Below are 21,927 nucleotides of genomic sequence, written 5' to 3' on the forward strand. Positions count from 1 at the left end.
GGAGAACTTACCCCGTGGAAAACTCCCCCGTGGAGAATTTCTCACGTGGAAATCCCCCCTGCGGAAAGATACTTTAAACAATTTCAACCCGTTAAAAATTTTCACCCGGAAAATTGAGTCGGCAAAGAGAAAGTAATACAAATAACGAGAACTTCGTATACGAGTTCTATAGAATTCTCCAGTGAAAAAACTTCCTCTGGAAAGTTCACCCTTCTGTGAACATTCCCTTCCCTCGGAAACTTCTCTCGTTGGAAAATCCCCCCAGATTTATTTTCACCACCATCCCCCCACGAAAAATGCCTCTATACTTCCAACAGCAAATACTATACGTAAACAATATGACATACAGACCTTTCCCCGGAGGCTGTGGGGGGGGGGGGTCAAGTTGTCACCCAAAGGCATAGTTAATGGATTTTTCAACTATTCGGAACAAAATGGTTATCTCAAAATTGGATCGAACGACTTTGAGTAAAAAAGGGAAAGAGAGGGGCGCTAGTTACCCTCCAATCTTTTTGGCCACTAAAAAAGGGCATTAAAACTTTAAATTTTCGTTCGAATGAACCCTTTCGCGATATTCTAGGACTATAGGTTCGATGCGATTATTCCTGAAAAAAATAAAATAAAAACACATCCTTGATCTTTCTTCTGGAAAAAAATACGAAATGTCACATTTTTGTAGATGGGAGCTTGAAACTTCTATAGTAGGGTTCAAATATAGGCTGAATATGATGTGATTTTCATTCAGTCCTTGACTTTTAGGGAAGATTCCATCCCCTAAATCAGGCAAATTTCCTCAGGTTCATAGCTTTTGACGTGCAACATTAATGATGATGAATCTTATATATTTAAAACAAAATAATAAACTGAATCTTTTGATATCCGTTTTTTAGAGTTTCGGTTACTAATAAGCCGCGTCACTCCTTACCTAAAGTCTGTTACGACGAATTGTTTGATATTAGCCCTATTATCGTTAATTAATTTAAAAAAAACTTTTTCCACAAAATAAGTTTTTCAAAGAAAAGTAAATAATTCCATTAAACCAAAAATGAGCAAAACTAAAATCAAATAATCTACCAAGAGTGAAAATACCATATATCAGCATCGATAAATAAATGAAACCCAAAACGAACAGAAATTACAATATATAACCGAGTCAAACTCAAAACGAGTAGAAATTAACATGAATAGGGCTGAAAACCCTTATGCTTTCCCAAGGCCAGAACAGAATTTTCGCTTTAGAATTTAATTTTTTTATTTTTATTGCTTTAAAAAATCAAATAATATTAACATTCTGATTACTAAATATCAGTATATGTATATTAAACTGACAATGCACATTCATTTGTATTTTTTTTCAGTAAAGTGCAAATTATGTTCTGGCCTTGGGAAGGCATAGGGGTTTGAGCCCTACTGAAGTTAATTTCTGCTCGTTTCACGCCTGGTAGATTATTTTATTTTATTTTTGCTTATTTTTGGTTTAATGGAGTTCTTTATTTTCTTTGAAAAACTTATTTTGTGGAAAAATCTATTTAAATAGATTTCTGTTCGTTTTATATTGACATTGTCTTTTCAGGGAAAAAGAAAATAATTCCTTTTCGTTTTTTAAGACTTTATAGTTTGGCCTGCTATTTGTATGCTGGAGAAGAATTTTCAGCAATTTTTAATAACATAAACCTATATAAAATCAGGACACAAATAGTAGAGTTTAATTTAGTTTCATAACTCCTCTATTTGACCTGAAATGGACAACTTGACACCATTCGCAAAAAAAATCCGTTTACTTTCTTTGATAGCTTGGATACACTTACGCTATTTTGATTTGGTTAAATCTTGAATGCAGAAGTAGCCCCGAAAGTTTGAACATAATACCCTCAGTCGTTCTTGGGATACTGCTGAGATGCCTTATTGGGAATTGGCATTAAAACATTGGATTTTGATTTAATCTAAAGGTAACATTTAGTTTTTAAACATAATAGGCAAATGGGAGGGTGAGTGTGGGAGGGGGGCTAGTTGCCCTCCAATTACTTTCGACTATTAAAAAGGGCATTAGCCATTTCTATTTTCAATCGAATAACCCCTTTTAAGATTTTCTACGACAACTCCTTCGATACGAAGTGCCCTGGTCAAAAAAAAAAAAAAAGACAAAAATAATAACATATTGTACCCACATCGATCTTTACTATAAAAATGTCAAGCCTTCCAATCACTTTCGACTATTAAAAAGGGCACTAGTCATTTTAATTTCCAATCGAATGAGCCCTTTAGGAGTTTCTACGACAACGCTTTCTCTGAACACCTTATATGCCCCCAGGGCATAAATTACAACCCTTGCCCTGAAGACTGTGAGGGGGTTGTCATCCTAAAAGACCTAATTTCCAGAATTTTCAACTACGTTAAACGAAATGGCTATCTCAAAATTTTGATTGGATGTGTTTGGGGAAATGGTGGGCGTGAGAGGGGCGTTAGTTACTCTCCAATCACTTTCAACTATTAAAAAAAGGCACTAGCTCCTTCAATTTCCAATCGAATGAGCCCTTTTTGAAGTTTCTATGACAACGCAATCAATAAAAACCTTATATTACCCCAGGGCATAACTTACAACCCTTGACCTGAGGGCTGGGGAGTGGGGGTTGTCATCCTCAAACACATAATTTCCAGAACTTTCAACTACGTTAAAAAAAATTGCTATCTAACAATTTTGATTGGATGTGTTTGGGGAAATGGTGGGCGTGAGAGGGAGGTTAGTCGCCCTCCAATCACTTCCGAACATTAAAAAGGGCACTAGCCCTTTCAATTTCCAATTGAATGAGTCCTTTTTGAAGTTTCTACGACAGCCCTTTCTATAAAAACCTTAAATGCCCCATGGCATAAGTTACAACCCTTGACCTGAGGGCTGTGAGAACGTTGTCATCCTCAAAGACATAATTTCCGGACCTTTCAATTACGTTGAACAAAATGCCTATCTTAAAATTTTGATTGAATGTGTTTGGGGAATGGTGGGCGTGAGAGGGGGTTTACTTACCATCCAATCACTTTCGACTATTAGAAAGGGCACTAGCCGTTTTAATTTCCAATCGAATAACACCCTTTTGAAGTTTCTAAAACATCACTATCTATAAAAAAAAACCTTATATGCCCCGAGGGCATAACTTAAAACCCTTGCCCCGAGGGCTCTGAGTGGGTTATCATCCTGAAAGACCTAATTTCTAAAACTTACAACTACGCTGAACAAAGTGGCTATCTAAAAATTTTGATTGGATGTGTTTGGGGAAAAGGTGGGCGTGAGAGGGGGATTAGTCGCCCTCAAATCACTTTTGACTATTAAAAATGGCACTTGCCCTTTGAATTTCCAATCGAATGAGCCCTTTTTCGAGTTTCTATGACAAAGCTTTCAATAAAAACCTTATATGCCTCAAGTGCATAACTTGCAACCCTTACCCTGAGGGCTGTGGGGGGAGTGTCATCCTCAAAGACCTAATTTCGAGAACTTTCAACCATGTTTAACAAAATGGCAATCTCAAAATTCTGATTGGATGTGTTAGGGGAAATGGTGGGCGTGGGAAGGGTGTTACCTGCCTTCCAATCACTTTCGACTATTAAAAAGGGCTCTAGCCATTTCAACTTCCAATCAAATGAGCCCTTTTGGAAGTTTCTACGATAACGCTTTCTATAAAAAAAACTTATATGCCCCCAGGGCATAACTTTCAACCCTTGCCCTGAGGACTGTGGGGGAGGGGGTGGTGTCAACCTTATTTCCAGAACTTTCAACTACGTTGAACAAAACGGCTATCTCAAAATTTTGATCGGATGTGTTTGGGGAAAAGGTGGGCGTGAGAGGGGGGTTAGCTACGCTTCAATAACTTCCTACTATTGAAACCGGCGCAAGCCCATTAACTTTTCAATCGAAAGTGCCCTTTTTCAAGTTTCTACGACAAAGCTTTTTATAAAAACCTTATATGCCTGTTGGGACCTTTGGCCCCTTTTGTTTCAGAAAAATGTCCTTTTTAAAAAAATTAACTCATTTATGTCAAATATCTAAATCCCGGGAAAGCTTGTATTACGATATGTCTAAAGAATCCATTAATTAGCTAGTGTCTGAAAAAGCCAGGTGAGCGATGACATACATTTTAAATTTACAGCTTGAAAAGCTTCAAAAGATGCTGGGAGTTTAATTTGATTCGGCCATTCATCGCCTTTGGTCAGAGGTGCGCGCGCAAGGGCGCCTCTCAAAGTGTTTTATTAATTGTAAGAGTTTTTGGTTTTAGTTCCGTTTTTGAGTCTGATATATGTGGTTGTGAATACAGATAAGAAATCTTTCTTTATATCTTTGAACTATTTTACTTGGCCTATGTAGGGTAGGCAACCTACAGCGAGACTGAGATTAGCTTGGTATAGAAAAAGAATCGTAAACTAAGCTTTCCTTGAGGGCGAATTGTGGAGTTCGATCTTTATGGTACCTGAGGCCAAAGAGTGTGGCACACTGAAACCACTGGGAAAGTGTACTTGCCAGAGAACCCTGACGGTTGTTTAAACCGCCAGAGACGGGAAAAGCAGAAATCTGTGGCGCGTAGAAGCTACACTGGCTTTTGGGGTACCGCCAGATTACTCTGGTGGCATTAGAGGTTTTTCCCCCAATTTCAGTGGCGAAGCCCAGTCATCTTCACCCTCCTCCAATACTGGTGTCAGCGGTGGGATTCGAACCCACGGCTCCGAAGAGACTGGTGCATAACTTACAACCCTTACCCTGAGGGCTGTAGGGGGAGTGTCATCCTCAAAGACCTAATTTCAAGACCTCAACCATGTTGAAGAAAATGGCTATCTAAAAATTTTGATTGGATATGCTTGGATAAATGGTGGGCGTGGAAGGGGTGTTAGTTGCCTTCCAATCACTTTCGACAATTAAAAAGGACACTAGCCATTTCAATTTCCAATCAAACGAGCCCTTTTTGAAGTTTCTACAACAACGCTTTCTATAAAAACCTTATATGCCCCCAGGGCATAACTTACAACCCTTGCCATGAGAAGGCTGGGGGTTGTCATCCTCAAAGACATTATTTCCAGAAATTTCAGCTACGCTGAAAAATGACTATCTTAACATTTTGATTAGATGTATGTCGGGAAAAGGTGGCTTGAGAGAAGGTTTTGTCGCCCTTCAATCATTTTCGATTATTTAAAACGGCACTCGCCCATTTAATATCCAATCAAATGATATCTTTTTAAAGTTTCTACGACAAAGCTTTCTATAAAAAGTTTATAAGCCCCCAGGGCAGAACTTAAAACCCTTGCCCTGAGGGCTGTGGGGGAGTGTCCTCCTCATAAACATAATTTCTATCTGGAAATCAACTACGCTGAACAAAGTGGCTATCTCAAAATTTTAATTGGATGTGTTTAGGGAAATGGTAGACGTGAAAGGAGTGTTAGTTGCCTTCCAATCATTTTCGACTATTAAAAAGAGCACAAGCCCCTCCAATTTCCAATCGAATGACCCCTTTTCGAAGTTTCTACGATAACTCCTTCGATAGGAAGTGCCCTGGTCTAAGACCAAGAACCAAAAGAAAAATAATAAATAAATAAATAATACATTGTGCCAACATATATATATATACTCCTATAAATATATATATATATATATATATATATATATATATATATATATATATATATATATATATATATATATATATATATATATATATATACTACTACTACTACTACTACTACCTAGTACACTTAACTGGTAACGGACAACCGTCAAAGCCTCGCCATGCCCATTATATCGCTCTATTATCTCAATGGACAAATGAATCCTTAAAGCAAAACAGGAGAGAAAGGCCAGAGGGTGCTAAAAAACTGCTAAACATCCTCAGCGGAAGCGAGAAACCAAAATAATAATAGCTTGAAAAAGTTAACAAAATGCTAACTCTGAAAAAAGATCAAGAAATCCAAAATAAAAACAGAAACACCGAATACTTTAAGAAATTTTGAACTAAAAAAAGAAGAAATACCAAAACGATTTGTAATTAACCTGGTTGTGTCAAACATTTGCCCCCCCCCTCCCCTCTCTAAGAATGATGCTTGTTTGGGGTTTCAGCCTTAATTTTTCTATATTTCTTTCTCTTTGGTGATCGTACTACTTCGGTTGCTTCTTCTTTCCTCGCATTTTTTCCTTCTGTGATTGACATGATTTTTGTACCAATTGTTTGGCTTATAATGTCTCCTGTGGCGGTTCTGCCCTCTCTTGTGCCCGGGGTAAAATCTTGACTAGCCCCCTTCCCCTTGTAACCCGAAAAATTCCAGGCCAAATTTTAACAAAGTTCTTATTTTTTAGCAAAATTTTCACTAATTAACCAAATTTGACATTTATCTAAATCTGACTTTTCTTACTTCATATGGGAAAACACATGGGAAAAATGAAAATTTTGGATTCAAAAAAATTTCAAACGTAACGAAATGATTATAAATATTAAATTATTTATTTAAAATTTTGCGCTCCTAAAATGTCTGTGCCCGGGGCAAGTACCCCCTCTGCCCGCTCACCTCCCTAAAACCGTCTCTGAACGTCTCAACTATATTTCACTTTATCATACCAGTTTCAAAGCCGTTCACCATGACAATCTTAAATTGGCAGGTTCGTCACTATCAAAATGATGAAAAAAAACTTCAAACCAAAATTCAGCCACATGGTTCTTGGTTCATGAATTCAAGCCAAATTCAAACACAATAGCTTCTGATGTGTCAAACATCCTTTACCTTAATATGCCACTTTTGCAGCCATTCATCATAACTCGATCTCCGATTCGCAGTCCCATGGCCTTTAAAATAGCACGGCCACCAATGGTTTCATTGTTGACCATTTGCGTCTGACTTCTACCAGGTGGAGAGTAGGCCCTTATAGAAAGCAGTTCAAAAAGCTCTTGAATCGTACTTTCAGCTTCTGGCAAAAGGTCAACTGTTGTCGGATCAGGAATACAATCGAATGGAGTACGACCCAAATCATCCTAAAATAAATAAAAGATTTAGCTTATTAAATCAGTGTAAGACAATGCTGCTTTATTTACGCTCAAAATGTATGCAGAACAAAATAATTGTTAATTCTTTACGAATCAACTCCTATAAAATTGAAGATAGCTAACCGTTTAAAGAGTCTGTGAACCAAGATTGGAATAAAGGAAGCTATAGTGATGACCGTGGTCAAGTAGGGTTCTAAAGCATGGGCGCTCCCAAAAACGGAGGAAGGTTTGCTAGATGTTTTCCGGAGAAATTGCCTACGGATTATTTTAGGTACCCGACTGACTGACCGTATCTCAAACAGTAGGCTGTGCGCAAAAGTGTGGTTCAATTCCGCTATCTTGGGCTATAATGAGAAAAAGGTTGAGATGGTGAGGGCTAGTTCTACAGATGAAAAATTACAGATTGTCAAATATTGTCCTTTTTTGCGAACCGTCTAAGGCTAAAAGGAAGGTAAGTTTTTCTCGATTGGGGTGGGAAGAAGCCGTAAGTAAAAATCTTAGGAAAATGAGAGCTTGCTAGGAGGATGTAAAGAGGCAGACTTTGAATAGATTGGGATAGAGGAGGAGCATGCGTAGCTGTGTTGGCCTCAGGTTATGAAAAAGAGGATTTAAAAAGGTGGTGAAGATTTAAGGAGACAAATTGGCAAAACTATGAATTTAGATGGGTTTACTCTGATGTCAAATTCCAAGACACTATGTACAATTAGGATATAAATAGGGTTAATCATTGAAATTCTTATAGCTTTCAACGACCGTAAGTTTATCAACGAATTTCTACCTGTCGGAAAATTCCTGTCGCAAGACTGTTGATCATAACTGAAAAAAGAAAGGGAATAAGGAGAATACCTTGGACTACTTCATTGTTAACAGGGAGGGGATTAGAATAACAATTCTGGTACTTGATTACTTGTTATCTATTTGATAGGAAAGAAGCAACTAATTTCACCAGGAAAAGTGAATATTGAACTCAGTGACAAGTTTCTAAACAACAACATCGTGATTAACAAGGTCACAATGGATAATTCAAGGATTATCCCAATGAAGTCGGTTAGATAAACAAGGTAATGAGAGATAGAAGTGGATTCGAGGTTCCCAAATTGGCTCAGGTTTGTAAGAGGAAGGGTTTTTTCCTTCAGCCAAACAGCAACGAATCGTTCATATAATTTGGAGAAAATGGGAATGAGGGAGATGCGACGAACCCCTTCAAAACCAGGCTTTCCATCTTTCTTTTTTAAGGGGGTTATAAAACCCTGTTTCCTTATTTGGTGAATTGGACAGACTCAGTAATCCCACTGAAAACAACAGACAAGGGCTTTAAAATGATGTCACCGAAAGCACTAATAAGTGGAAACGGAATATAAAAAGGGCAGACACTTGTTTTCCTCAGTTTACAAAAGTAAGAAAGCCAGAATTGCTAAGTGGGCGGTAAGAGACATGGGTTATTGAAAAAGAAGGGAGATAACAGGAGGGAAAGATGGTAACTCCGACTCAACGGGGGCTAGATTGAGGGGATGGTTATAAAAGCTATTCATATACGTAAGAATCACACCCAGGGAGGTGCCTCCCCTAGTACTAGGTATTTTAACTATTTGTAACATTAAGAAGATCAAATAGAATCCTTCTTATAGTCAGGGAGCCACACGAGAAAAATGTTGATATTTAAGGCTTTGGGTGATCAGCAAGCAGCAGAAGGTTTGAGAAAGCAGTCTTATGTAATCTGATGTGATACGAAAATCGACGTTATATAGTCGACAAGTGGTTGCAACATCCCCATTTCTTCAAATTCCCTAAAAATCCATCTCCACCGACAAAATTCCCTTACAATGAATAAAAAATTCAAACCGCTCCAAAATTGCTTAGATATAGCTCAAATTAAAGGAAATTGAAAAAGGTTCAATATTCTGTTTCCAAAATTGTTTTATCTTTTGCCGTTCAATTTTAATCCCTGAAAATCAACGAAAAAGATAACATAATTTATAGCGTTTTTGGAATAATCTTGATCCGTCTTGGAAATTTGCCTACATAATGTACATTTTTTATTAATGGATTCTGTAGGATATTTATTTTTCTATAAAATGAGTGATCTGGAAATTCTCTAACCCTTTTCGTCTTTGAACTATTAGCGAAGAAGCGGAGTGACCCAATTTTTAGCTCGGATAAGCATAGGCATCTATCCAACACGAATGCGCCTGTCCCGGCGGTAGATCTCCGTGACATTTAAACATTTGCCTCTCAATTACTTGGACTCTCTGTCTTGGCTTTTCTCTGTCTACAATTAGCCATGTCTTGATGCAACCTATGCAACCTATTGCAAAATACTTGATAACTTCAATTCCTCTGTACTGGGAAGCTTTCGAAGATTTTTGCACCGAATCCGACAACTTATCGTGCACTACTATTTTGAAGAAATTGGGGACTTACTACAGAACTTGAATACCTCAAGAGAGGATACTCCCATTGATGAGATCCTTCAGTGTCTTAAGGAAAAACTTGACACATTATCCCCGTGGTCGGAAATGTTTGAGAATTCCCGTGCAAGCTGAAAAACCCACAGGTTTTGGAATCAGTACAAAGAAATGATACTAATTTTGTGGCAGTTTTTGCATAGTGAAAGATCTGGTGACTGGGACGGCCACCTTGCAGGAGTGGGCCAAATGCTTCCTTATTTAGTTACATGTGGTCACTATAAATACGGGACTTGCTTGATTGAGTACCTGGCAGAGATGCAGAGCTTACCCCCAGGGGTACATCAGGCATTCTGCAATGGACTGTTCAATGTGAAGAGGTGAAATGCCAAATTCAATTGCGTATCCCCTGATCATGCTATAGAATCCACTATTAATTTGGATTCAAAAACGGAAGGTGGAGTGACAGGGATTACCATGAATGAGTTAGCACTTGTGAAGTGGACTTTAACTCTTCCTTTTTGTGCCTCAGTCTCAGCTACATTCAGTGAGATGCTACATATTGTGCCTCAAAGTGAGTTTGACACCGCTCACCACGAAGACAACCCTTCCTTCATCCTGCGGCAGCAAATAGCTGTTGATAAAGTGAAGTCTGTTCTAGAGTCCAGGCTCAATCCTTTTCGATGCAGTGATAACGATTTGCTCAATATTCATACTCTTGAGTCGATAGTGAGATCGCTGACAGTCTTCTTGATGTGCGAGCTATTGGAAGGAGAGCGCTTGAGCGCTACTTGGATGGGGATAAAACTGCTTTTAGGAAAGTGAAGGTCATGAATAATGAGCAGGCGAACCAGAAAAAGAAAATCCGGACTTTGAGTGCCGTAAATAGTCTCATCAATATTGAACTTCAAACTGTCAAAAGGGTATTGGTGAGTGTTGACATTGCTGGCGACACAGGACTTCACCATCTGAGGAATTTGCTTTCTCATGAGCTTCTCTCATATGCACCTTCTATATTTGAGAGAAGTGCAATTTTTGGAAAGGTTGTACTTAGGTCAGGAACCAAGTCAGCTCTTCTGGAGTATTTGAAAGCAAAAAGTAGTTTGAATGAGTGACCCGTTAACGTCGAGATTAGCAGTGAGTCGACTCACTCAAGGGTGGTAGACTTGATGCCGTGCCTGAGAAGCCACCCGCCAACTGAATGGGAAACCATTGAGAGCTACGGAAAACGAACATTTTCTACTCTTGTGTCATTTAACGGTGACATTAAAGAACCGCATGTCCTTGCACATAGATACGAAGGGATATTCGTATATTGTGACAAAGAAGGCAATATGATCTGCTGGAAGGACTGTGCTGGTTGCCACGAGCAGCAAGGATCTCGATACAAATTTTCAGTATCTCCAGGTAAACACTCAAAGCTAGATGATTGGAACTCGATATTATCATATTCCAAAGCAAAGGCAAAATTGATTGAACTTTTATTTGACGAATACGAAAACTTAGTCCATGTGCTTCAAGCAGGTTTAACTGTCCACCCCTCTGGAGGCTTTCAAGACTGGATGAGAGTAGTGATGCTCAGCAGAAGTGGAAGTATTGATACAGACTTTGAACAGCGTTTGAGTTGTACCCATGAAGAGGCGGATACTAGAGTTGTGTTGAACACGTTGGACTGTTTGAAGAGGGATATCGATATTGTGTATGTAGATGCGAATGACACAGATATTGCTTTCTTTTTGTTGTTTCATTATAAGCTATTCCTTGGATACCACTCAAATTATGGAAAGTGGAAAGTTTTTGTGCGATTCCGTGAATATTGAGTGCCTATATACCAACTTTACCGGAATTGGTCAAACCATCTAGTTTTATCAATCTGCCTTCTTCATACGGTTTTGGGCTGTGATACAGTTGGTTTTATGTTCTCTAAAGGTAAAAGAGTGGTGGCTAAGGCTGTCGAGAAATAGGGACTGCAGGAACAGATTGCTTTACTTGTGAAAGAGATAGAGGTCAAAGATCGATCCTTCTCTGCAAGAAAGTTTTCTTTGTATTTGCAAAAAAAGTCATCGTCACCGCATACGGTAAAGATCCACACCTCTTTACCTCTCTTGATGACTTGCGAGTACATTTATACACTCGAAAGTGGGAGCTTAAATTTTTGCCACCATCTGACGCTGCCTTTGAGTGCCATACTAAGCGCGTTTACCTCCAGTTGGACATTTTTTTACAAGCGAACTGACCAAAGCCGCAGTTTCTAGATCCCCTACAGTTTGGCTGGACATTTCAGGGTGGTGAGGTTAGGCCAGTTGTGTCCACTCTTAAGGCATTCATAGATGGTGTAGCCCCTGAGTACTACTTGTGCAAGGGCTGTGCAAAAAATTGTCCGTGTGTGGTAAATAGACCTTGTGATTTACTTTGTGACTGTGGTGGAAAATGTTTGAATGCTTCTTCTATGCTCTATACTTATTTCTTCTAGTTCTATAATTTTTAAAGTTTCTTCTATCTATAATTCAGACTCAGATGGAAAAATTTGATATGCTGAGCTAGTACCTTTTAAAATTTTCTTGTCAATAAGTACATTACACGAAATAGTTAGCTGTTGCTATAAGAAGAGCATTCGAGTCTTTTTTATTCATATTATTAGTAATTTCACTTAGGCATTAGCTTCAAGGTCATGTACGTAAATATTTCATTTGCGGGAAATAGACCATGCGACTTAATTTTTGGGTGTGGGGGGGGGGGGGGGGTGAGAATGTATGAATGTTTCTTCTAGCTATAATTCGGACTCAAATGGATAAGTTTCATATGCTGAGCTATTATCTTATAAAGCCTTTTTGCTAATAAGTGCATTACACGAAATAGTTAGCAGTTGCTATCAGAAGAGCATACCAGTCTTTTTTGCTCATATTACTAGTAATTTCACTTAGGGATGAAAAGATTTATCTTCAAGATCAAAGATTAGCTAGTATCTTGCCTTAGACCTTGCGACTTACGTTGTGGCTGTGAGGGAGGGGGGTGTATGAATGCTTCTTCTGGCTATAATTCGGAGATGGATAAGTTTGGTATGCTGAGCTATTATCTTCTAAATTTTGTTTGTTAATAAGTGTATTACACGAAATAGTTAGCAGTTGTTATCAGAAGATCATGCCAGTCTTTTTTGTTTATGTTATTAGTAATTTCACTTAGGCATGAACAGATATTTATCTTCAAGGTCATGTTCGTAAATTCCTTAATTCGTGTATGTACTAATGAGTATACTGTGTAGTTTGAAAGTATAACTTTCTGTTACTAGCCAAATGCTTTAATATTACAACTTTTTTTTTTTTTTTTTTTTTTTTTTTTTTTTTTTTTTTTTTTTTTTTTTTTTTGACGGATGAAAACAATAAAATTGCAAGTTTCAAGGTCATCAGCCATGAACCAAATTGTATAGCGATGGCACTCATAATCAGCGGCATTAATTACCATAGGCTGCGTGATCATTATTGAAAGTTTTTGCGAAGCATATTTTTTAACAGCAAAAGAAAAAAAACATGATTTTTTCGAATTTCGAAGACTAGCACCCCCCCGGCCGAGTATATAACGCCCATATTCGTAATCAGCGCTATCGATTACCCCATATTCCGTTGTCAAACCTTCTGCTGCTCACTGATCACCCCATGTCACATTTTTGGTGAGTGGCTCCCTGACTATTAAGGTCATTGGGCGCTTGACTGCAACTGCCGGATGATTCAATGTTTTTCGCTTGAAATTTTGATTGGGTGAGTAACAAAAAACAGCAGCTACAATAATATTGAACAGCCGGGGAGCACTTGCGGCCTGATACAAAACCAAAGCATCGGAATGACCTTGCATCGGAGCTCCGGAATACTCAACGTGCTGCGTTTCTGCCTCGTTTTGCGGGACCGGGGGTGTGAAATTCCTTCCCGGATGCTATTAGACAAGTTGATAATGTAAGCCAGCTCAAGAGTAGATTGAAGCGTTACCTTTTGGGTTATAATCTGAATGATTAGATTTTTGAATTTGATTGTTTGGTATGAAAATTGTTTGGACAGATAATGGTCGCATCTTCGCGAAATTACCCAGCCAAAGCGCACGGAGTCGGCTCTATAGCCTAGCTGATACTTATTGATTTTTTCATAGTTGATTTAGTTAGATGTATCTCTTTTTTTTTTTTTTTTTTTTTTTTTTTTTTTTCTTTTTTTTTTCTTTTTTTTTTAGTGTATGTTTTAAGGATGATATGTGATATTTCTCACTTGCGATTTCTAGAGTGTAATCCTTTTAGAGTAGGATATGTTCTTTATGTTGATTCAGTTCAAGTGCTGATTTTTCCCCGTAAAGAGATAGTTTTTATGTGGATGTAGAGCTTTATAATAATGGATTTGCAGCCATCGTAAACAAACCTTCGGGTTTTTGTAGATGGCCGCTGTAAATTTGTTTGTATTTTTTTATGTTAAATAAATTAATTTGAATTTGAATTTGAATTTGAAAAAGGATTTCGTCATACTCAGACAAACAGTGCATTTCAGTAATTTTGGGATAAAGGTTAATCTTAGTAAAAAAAAACAGAACACCACCAGTCTTTTTTTTCCAAGAGGGTGGACAGGAGGGCGTCTTAACACCTTCTTTATATAGGCTTAAGAATTTTACCAGAAATTTTCGAGAGTTTAGCGATGTTCTTTGGTATATTCAGAGTAATAATCCAGTAAATTCCCTAGGTGTTATCAAGTGCAGGTACATCAGAAGAATTTTGACAGACGAGGCTAGTCTGGCTTTGCCTTGAAGGTCAAAATTTACCTGACATCTTCCCTAATGTCATTTTTTGGTGGGTGAGGATCCCTTCACCCTGAGGACGACTCTACCTCTTTATACATGCTATTTGTTCACGTAATATCTGTTTTGTTTCTTATTACACATGCGCTCAATTTACAAAATTTCTATATGAAAGGGATTCTTGACCCCCCCCCCCCTCCTGAGGAAGAGTCATCCTTCTTGTGACAGGTGCAGTCCTCTTCCCCTTAGTATATGCCATTTGCTCGCGCAATGTCAATGTGGGCGTGAGAGGGGAGTTAGTTGCCCTCAAATTACTTTCGACTATTAAAAAGGGCACTAGCCCTTTGAATTTTCAATCGAATGAGCCTTTTTTCACGTTTCTACGAGAAAAATTTCAATAAAAACCTTATTTGCCCCCAGGGCATAATTTATAACCCTTGCCCTGAAGACTGTGGGAGGATTATCCTGCTCAAAAGTATAATTTCCTGAACTTTAAACTGCGCGGAACAAAAAGGCTATCTCAGAATTTTGATTGGATGTGTTTGGGGAAATGGTGGGCGTGGAAGGGGTGTTAGTTGCCTTTCAATCACTTTCAACTATTAAAAAGATCACTATCCATTTCAATTTCCAATCAAATGAGCCGTTTTTGAAGTTTCTACGACAACGCTTTCTATGAAAAACATTATATGCCCCTAGGGCATAACTTACAACCTATGCCCTGAGGGTTGTGGGGGGCTGTCATCCTTAAAAACCTAATTTCCAGAATTTAAAACTACATTGAACAAAATGGATATCTCAAAACCGTGATTGGGTGTGTGTGGGGGAAAGTGGGGTGTGTGAAGGGGGCTAGAGGCCCTCCAATCATTTTCTAGTGTTAAAAAGGTAACTGATATCTTGAACCCCTAACTAAAGAATGCCTTTTTGAAACCTTTACGAAAACGCTTTCTATTAAACCACTATTTGAACCCAGGGCATAACTTACAATCCTTTTCCTGAAGACTATGGGGGAGTATCCATTTCAAAAACATAATTTCCAATCACTTTCAACTATTAAAAAAGGCACTAGCTCTTTCAATTTCCAATTGAATGAGCCCTTTTGAAGTTTCTACGACAACGCTTTCATTAAAAACCTTATATGCCCCCAGAACAAAACTTACAATCCTTGCCCTGATGACTGTGAGGGGAAGGGGGTGTCATCCTTAAAGGCCTAATTTCTACAAATGTTAACTAAGTCGAATAAAATGGCTACCTAAAAATTTTGCTTGGATATGGTTTTGGGAAAGATAGACGAGAGAGGAGGTTTATAGGCCCTCCAATTACTTTTAACTGTTTTTAAGGACAATAGTCCTTTAAATTTCCAATTGAGTTAGCCCTTTTCACTCGCTTACCACAAATATTTCTATAAAAACATTATATGCCCCCAGGCCATAACTTACAACCCTTGCCCTGAGGCCTGTGGGGGAGTGTCCTGCTCAAAGGTATAACTTCCTGAACTTTAAACTGCATGGAACAAAATGGCTATCTCAAAATTTTGATTGGATATGTTTGGGGAAATGGTAGGCGTGGAAGGGGTGTTAGTTGCCTTCCAATCACTTTCGACTATTAAAAAGGGCTCTCGCCATTTCAATTTCCACTCGAATGAGCCCTTTTTGAAGTTTCTACGACAACACATTCTATAAAACCTTATATGGCCCCAGGGTATAACTTAAAACCCTTGCCCTAAGGGCTGTGGAGGGGGGGGGGTTATCACCCTCAAAGACCTTATTTCCAGAACTTAAAACTACGTTGAATAAAATGGCTATCTCAAAATTTTGATTGGATGTTTTTGGGGAAAAGGTGGGCGTTAAAAGGGGGTTAGTTGCCCTCCAATCACTTTCGACTATTAAAAAGGGCACTAGCCCTTTGAATCACCTTCTATAAAAGCCTTATACGCCGCCAGGGCATAACTTACAACCCTTGCCCTGAGTGCTGTGGGGGAGTGTCCTCCTCAGAAATATAATTTCTATGTGGAAATCAACTACGCTGAACAAAAAGGCTATCTCAAAATTTTGATCGGATGTATTTCGGGAAATGGTGGGCGTGGAAGGCATGGGCTTAGGGAGGGGGCAGGGGGGGGGGGGGTGTCAGTTGCCCCCCCCCCCTATACCTTCAAATTTACATTAGATATGGCTGAAAAAGCAGATGGTTTGGAAAAAGCAGTTGATAAAACTCCATCACACTATCGACTGCCCCCCCCTAGACAATATGCTGCCTAATGCTGCCTACGCCAATGGTGGAAGGGGTTTTAGTTGCATTCCAATCAGTTTTGACTATTAAAAAGGGCACAAGCCACCCAAATTTCCAATTGAATGAGCCCTTTTCGAAGTTTCTACGACAACTTTTTATGTACAAAGTGCCCTGCTCTAAAGGAAAAAAAATAATAATAATACACTTTGACAACATCGTTCTCATATGCCCCCGGGGCATAACTTAAAACTCTTGCCCTGAGGGTTGTGGGGGAGTGTCCTCCTCAAAAACATATTTTCTATCTTGGAATCAACTACGTTGAACAAAATGGCTGTCTAAAAATTTTGATTGGATGTGTTTGGGGGAATGATGGGGGAGGGGGGAAGGGGGGCTAGTTGCCCTCCAGTTACTTTCGACTATTAAAAGGGCACTAGCCACTCCAATTTCCAATCGAATGAGCACTTTTCGAAGTTTCTACGACAACTCCTTCGATACGAAGTGCCCTGGTGTGAAAAAAAAAATAATTGTGCCAACATCGTTCTTTACTTAGGCAGCGCAATTGCGCTGCCTATGATTCATAATTGATAAAAAGAAACGTTTTGACTATATCATTTGGGCATTTATGTGTATTTATCAATTTGTCTGAAGCGGTTCAAAGGACAGCAAAAGAAAAAAATCTTTTTTTCCGTTTTCTAACCCACTTTAAAGATGGATTGACAATATGTTCAATAAGAACTTTAGCTGGTTCCACGTTCAAACTTCCGACTGCCAAGTGAAGCGATTCGCGATTTTTTCCTTTTGTAACTTACCTTTAAAGAGGGATTGGCGCCATATTCCATAAGAACCTTTGCTGATTCCAAGCTCAAACTTCCAGCTGCCATGTGAAGTGCTGAGCCATTGTCATATTCGTGACAAGGGTCGTCAATATCAATATCTAAAAGTGAAATCTGAATTAATTTCTGATGCTGTGCCACAGAATAGAAAACAGCGCTGGTCTCTTAAGGGAAAGAGCCATATATAAAACAGGTGTGTGTACTAAGCCCAGCCCCACTATATAGAACCACAGGATTTGTGCGAATTTCCCCATAATTTTCAATGTTTGACATGCAAACTGCCTTTTTTTTAACTCCCCTCCCTTCAGAAATATATTCTGCACACATACTTGGCTCGAAATTCCTAAAAAATTACCTTTTGCGCAGCCTTGACAACTTACTATTTCTGCTCATTTCAACACCTTTTTAAAATTCTTCTCCCCCTCAGAAATATATCCAGCTGAATTTATTTAAGAAAACACAACAACTGTAGAAATCTTAAAACTTCTAAAAGATATTTTGGCAATTTTCCAGGTGTCAATAAACCCCGCTTAAAAAAGAAACGAAAAAAGAGACAAAATTATATACACCATTGGTTAACTGGTGAAACCTATGAATGAAACTTCAAACCAGTAAATATTGGTGAGCCAGAGAATCCGCTCGCTTTCTGTTGATGAGCATGAATGATTGATCAGCCAATTTTCAACACAAGAAGTCAGAGAACAGCAAAACAAGAACAGCTCATTTATTCTCTAAAAGGTGTAGTTATAACTAAACTTCCGCCGAGAGGAATTTTTCGAGTTTTGCTTAGCTGATGTTTGTCAGGTTCCAAGTCCAAATGCAAGAAAGACTTGAAAGTTGGAAATAAAATTAAAAACTTTATTGCAATTAAAAAATGAATTAATTAAAAATTAAAATTAAAAACTTTAAAATTAAAACTTAAAATTATAACTTTATTAAAAACTTATAAAATTAAAAATTTTAATAATAAAATTATTAAAACTTTATATAGGAACCCAAAATAGGGTTCCTATTTGGTCTACTCGATTTGTACGATTATATAGTTTGAGTAATATGTACAACCCAAAATATTAATTTTTCACTAGGTGAACTCTTCCTTACCAGGACAGAGCAAGCAAGGCCAGATCCAGAAGGTGGGGTGTACATTGGCTTGGAACTTCTTTATCGATATTTTTATCAGACTCGTAAAACGTAACAAAAATCGATATCAACAAGTTTTTGATGCGTTTTTAAAAGTTGTTTTTTTTGTAGCCCACCTCAAAAAAGTTACCCCCCCCCCCAACCCGAAAAAATCCTGTATACGGCCTTGAGAACAAGGGTTAACCTTTGGTGAATTACATCCATTTGCAAACACCACAGTTCATATAAAATCAGTATGATCATTCTCTATCTCACCCATTATAAAAACCCGGACCGGGGTGCGAGTGCTCCGGAGAACGTTGCTGCAGATATAAACATAGGTGAAGTCAGATTAGCGGGAATGCAGGTTAGTCTGTTTCCGTCTGTTTCCATCAAAGTGCATTGAAACAATCGGAGTCAGACTAACCCGCATTCCCGCTAATGCAGAAATAAGTGGGAGGAGCTTTTTGTTCGCAACGAGAACGAAGACCAGAAATGATCTGCGATAAGCTTACTGGTATATTCTGTCTACTGTGGCAAACACTAACAAGGATGGACCTAAATTTTGCAGCAAATTAATTGATAACGGTAAAAAACATGGCTTAAGAAGAAAAATGGCAACAACGAAGCAAAAAACGAAATTCTTGCTCACCTCCTAGGATTTAATTTGACGCAACAACTAAAGTTAGGCACGCAGATACTAATTCAAATACTACATTACTGCTATCTAGCTATGTTCATCACAGACTGAAAGGACTTGAGTTGGTGTTGATAAACATATTTGCAAAATAGCCGTTTACCTCGTTACTCTAACGTTATGTTTTAAATGGTCTGAAATGAGTATTTTAATGTCAAAACAAGATCTAAAATGGTAATTGCGGTTAAACCTCGGCGTTAATGATTGAAAGATTCTACATGCTCTATCCCCATCTATCTAAGCTTCTCTTAGATTGTATTGTATTGCCTTCCGATGGTGTTACTGAAGTTTTACGAAACAATGTTTTACTTATTTCTTCAATCTGAAGGCAAACTTCAGAGTTTATGATTTTAACAAGATACGGGTTCAAATCCTATTTACCAGTATTCATGTAGGTTCGTCAAAGACTAGGAGGACTTGAATTGGTGTTAATAATCACATTCTTAAAATATTATTTTACCTTGCATTTGATGTTATAATTTAAATGTGAGGATATATAAGATCTTAAGCGAGGATAGTAATAAAAAATAGCGATAGATGTAACTTGAATTTGAACTTCAGAGTTTATTGCTTAAGATTGAAAGCTTTAACGTTACCATACTTTAACGTAATCTACATATGCACAATGCATATTGGAAGAACATAAATACTAAACAGGTTTACGAAATAGCGTTTTACGCAGATTTACTTTATCCCCCCCCCCCGCTCTAATAGTCAGGTGTAATATCTTTTATTCGGAAGGGGTCTTTAAAGCAAATCTTCGACGTAAATGAATGTTATATTTGATCGAGGATGAAATTCTGATTCTAAAGGTATATCTATTTCCTAGCTATCTCATAATCCCGTCAATGAGAAAATTTACCTTTGGCTTCAGAAAGAAACAAAAATGATAACAGTGTAGTAATAAATAAACTAATGAAATGTTTACTATTTTTTTTTTACATATTGTAGATGAACTCTGTAGTAGCACAACGGACTGATGCTCTGCTTGGCAATAGGGGGGAACGGGTTCGATCCCAGCTGCCACAAGGTTGGGCGACAGACTTGCTACCAGTTTCTACAAAAAAAGGCCCAGCAACTGAAGCATTGATTTGACATCCTATGTGACACCAATGGCTCTAGAATACGTTTACACTTTCACCTAGATTAAGCAAATCATGCACGTAGATACTAAAGGGCGTTTCAAAAAGAACGCCAGATTTGTTATTTTTATTTTTTGTGGTTGGCAACATTGTTTTTGCATGTTTTGATCTTTCGACACTGTGCTTTTGTTTCCAGGTTAATCTATGTGGTCTAAATTGGTAAACATGTGGTAAATTTGATCTATAGTAGATTCAAATTTGGCGCTTTGGAGACAACCTTTAGCTCAAATCATACTTTTCCCCCATCTACCTGTTTGTAATAGATTAGAAGGTCTTGGGTTTATGCTTGAGAAGTTTATAACAAAGCATTTTATTATTTTTCACTGAACTTAATTTTCAATAAGTCTTAAATAATGATGCGTATAAAAAATAATGGAACATTTAAAAAGTTTGCTCTGAAGTTAAACAAGAACTAAACATCGATGAGCGTAAACAAGTCAAACGGAAGTCGAGCGCAAAGATAACATTGGAAACAAAAGTTAATATGTCAATATTTTTTTAACAAAATATTACATGTAGATATACCTTATCTCCATCTAACTATGTTAATCGCAGACTGGAACAACTTGAGTTTGTGTAACTAAAGCCATGTTCGTCCTTTAGTATTGCAATGAGTTCGATCTCAGCTTGATAACACGGGACACGGAATTCGATCTCAGCTGCAGTATCAGAGCTCGGAACTCAATAAGGTTAACTACAGGGCTCGGAATTTGATTTCAGTGATGAAATTATGCAAAAGCGTCTCCTTATTAATCCAAACAGTTAGACGAAGTAAAGCCACGTTATCTTCGCTGTTTTCGTTGTCTCGTTGTCTTCGTCGCTTCAGCCACGTTGTAACGTTGTGTTACAACGTTACAAACGTTAAAAACCAACGTTGTAACGTTTTGTTAAAAACGAATCAGAAACCTTGTTTTTTGCGTTTTTTTATAATTAGAAGACAATTATTATACCTGAGATTATGATACTGTAAGCCACAGCAACAACGTGTGGCAAAAATGATTGCGAAACGTCGATGCTTCGAAAGACTGGGGACGTTCAAGATTTATTCTAGAAGAATCCTCTCAGGATAGTATAGTGAACTAATAGGCTTATTATACTGAGGTAAGACCATATCCCGGGGAGTGGGGAAGAGGCATCGGGTTTAGACCCCCCCCCCCCCAAAAAAAAAAAAATATGACTTCAAAACGTAACAAAAATGGTATAAACAAATTTTGGTATGTTTTCGATTTTTTGGGGGTGGCAAAATCATTTCCAAAAATAGCCATACAGCCCCCCCCCCCCGAACAAAAAACTGGATACGCCCTTGGACTGATGTAATATATAATAACAACGTAATGTAATCAGGCAGATACAAAGTTGTTCGCCAGTCTCTTTCTTCAACTAGTGGAATTAATTCAACTGGCTTCAGTATTTAGTTGCCCTTTCGATTTTGTTTCAATAGAGGGAGGAAAGAGCCTTTCTTTGAATAGTGAACTTCAGGGAATAAGGGCTATAACAAGTTGCGTCAAAAAGAGGATTGAGGAAGTTCAATATATACTTTTTTGGTCAGCCAAGGTTTTGAAAAATCCAGTCATTCAGTGCTTTTTAGGGCAATAATTCTGATTTGCAATAGGCTACAAACTAAATAAATTCCACGTGAAGTAATTGAAATAAAGCAAAATTCGAGCAATAATACATCCTTAAACAGAGACATAGGGACTACACACTTAACCCTGAGTCCTGAGTACA

The 21,927-nt window shown here is 38.0% G+C and overlaps 1 protein-coding gene and 1 pseudogene across 2 annotated transcripts in view; one reads left to right on the forward strand and one right to left on the reverse strand.

Moving 5' to 3' along the window:
• The window catches only part of LOC148942614 (CAP-Gly domain-containing linker protein 4-like), a 208,731-nt gene that overhangs the window by 93,100 nt on the left and 93,704 nt on the right, over positions 1 to 21,927 (reverse strand). For both annotated transcript variants that reach the window (XM_089102485.1, XM_089102484.1), the window contains exons 5-6: positions 17,218 to 17,342; positions 6,751 to 6,998 (exon numbers count right to left, since the gene is read on the reverse strand). In XM_089102485.1, the coding sequence (XP_088958611.1) occupies positions 6,751 to 6,998; positions 17,218 to 17,342 (373 nt within the window). The remainder of the gene's footprint in view (positions 1 to 6,750; positions 6,999 to 17,217; positions 17,343 to 21,927) is intronic.
• LOC148942617 (uncharacterized) lies at positions 9,300 to 11,888 on the forward strand (annotated as a pseudogene).

Source organism: Artemia sp. Qi Xiang Cuo, chromosome 16, assembly GCF_049724085.1.
Source record: "Artemia sp. Qi Xiang Cuo chromosome 16, ASM4972408v1, whole genome shotgun sequence".
Classification (NCBI taxonomy): Eukaryota; Metazoa; Arthropoda; class Branchiopoda; order Anostraca; family Artemiidae; genus Artemia; species Artemia sp. Qi Xiang Cuo.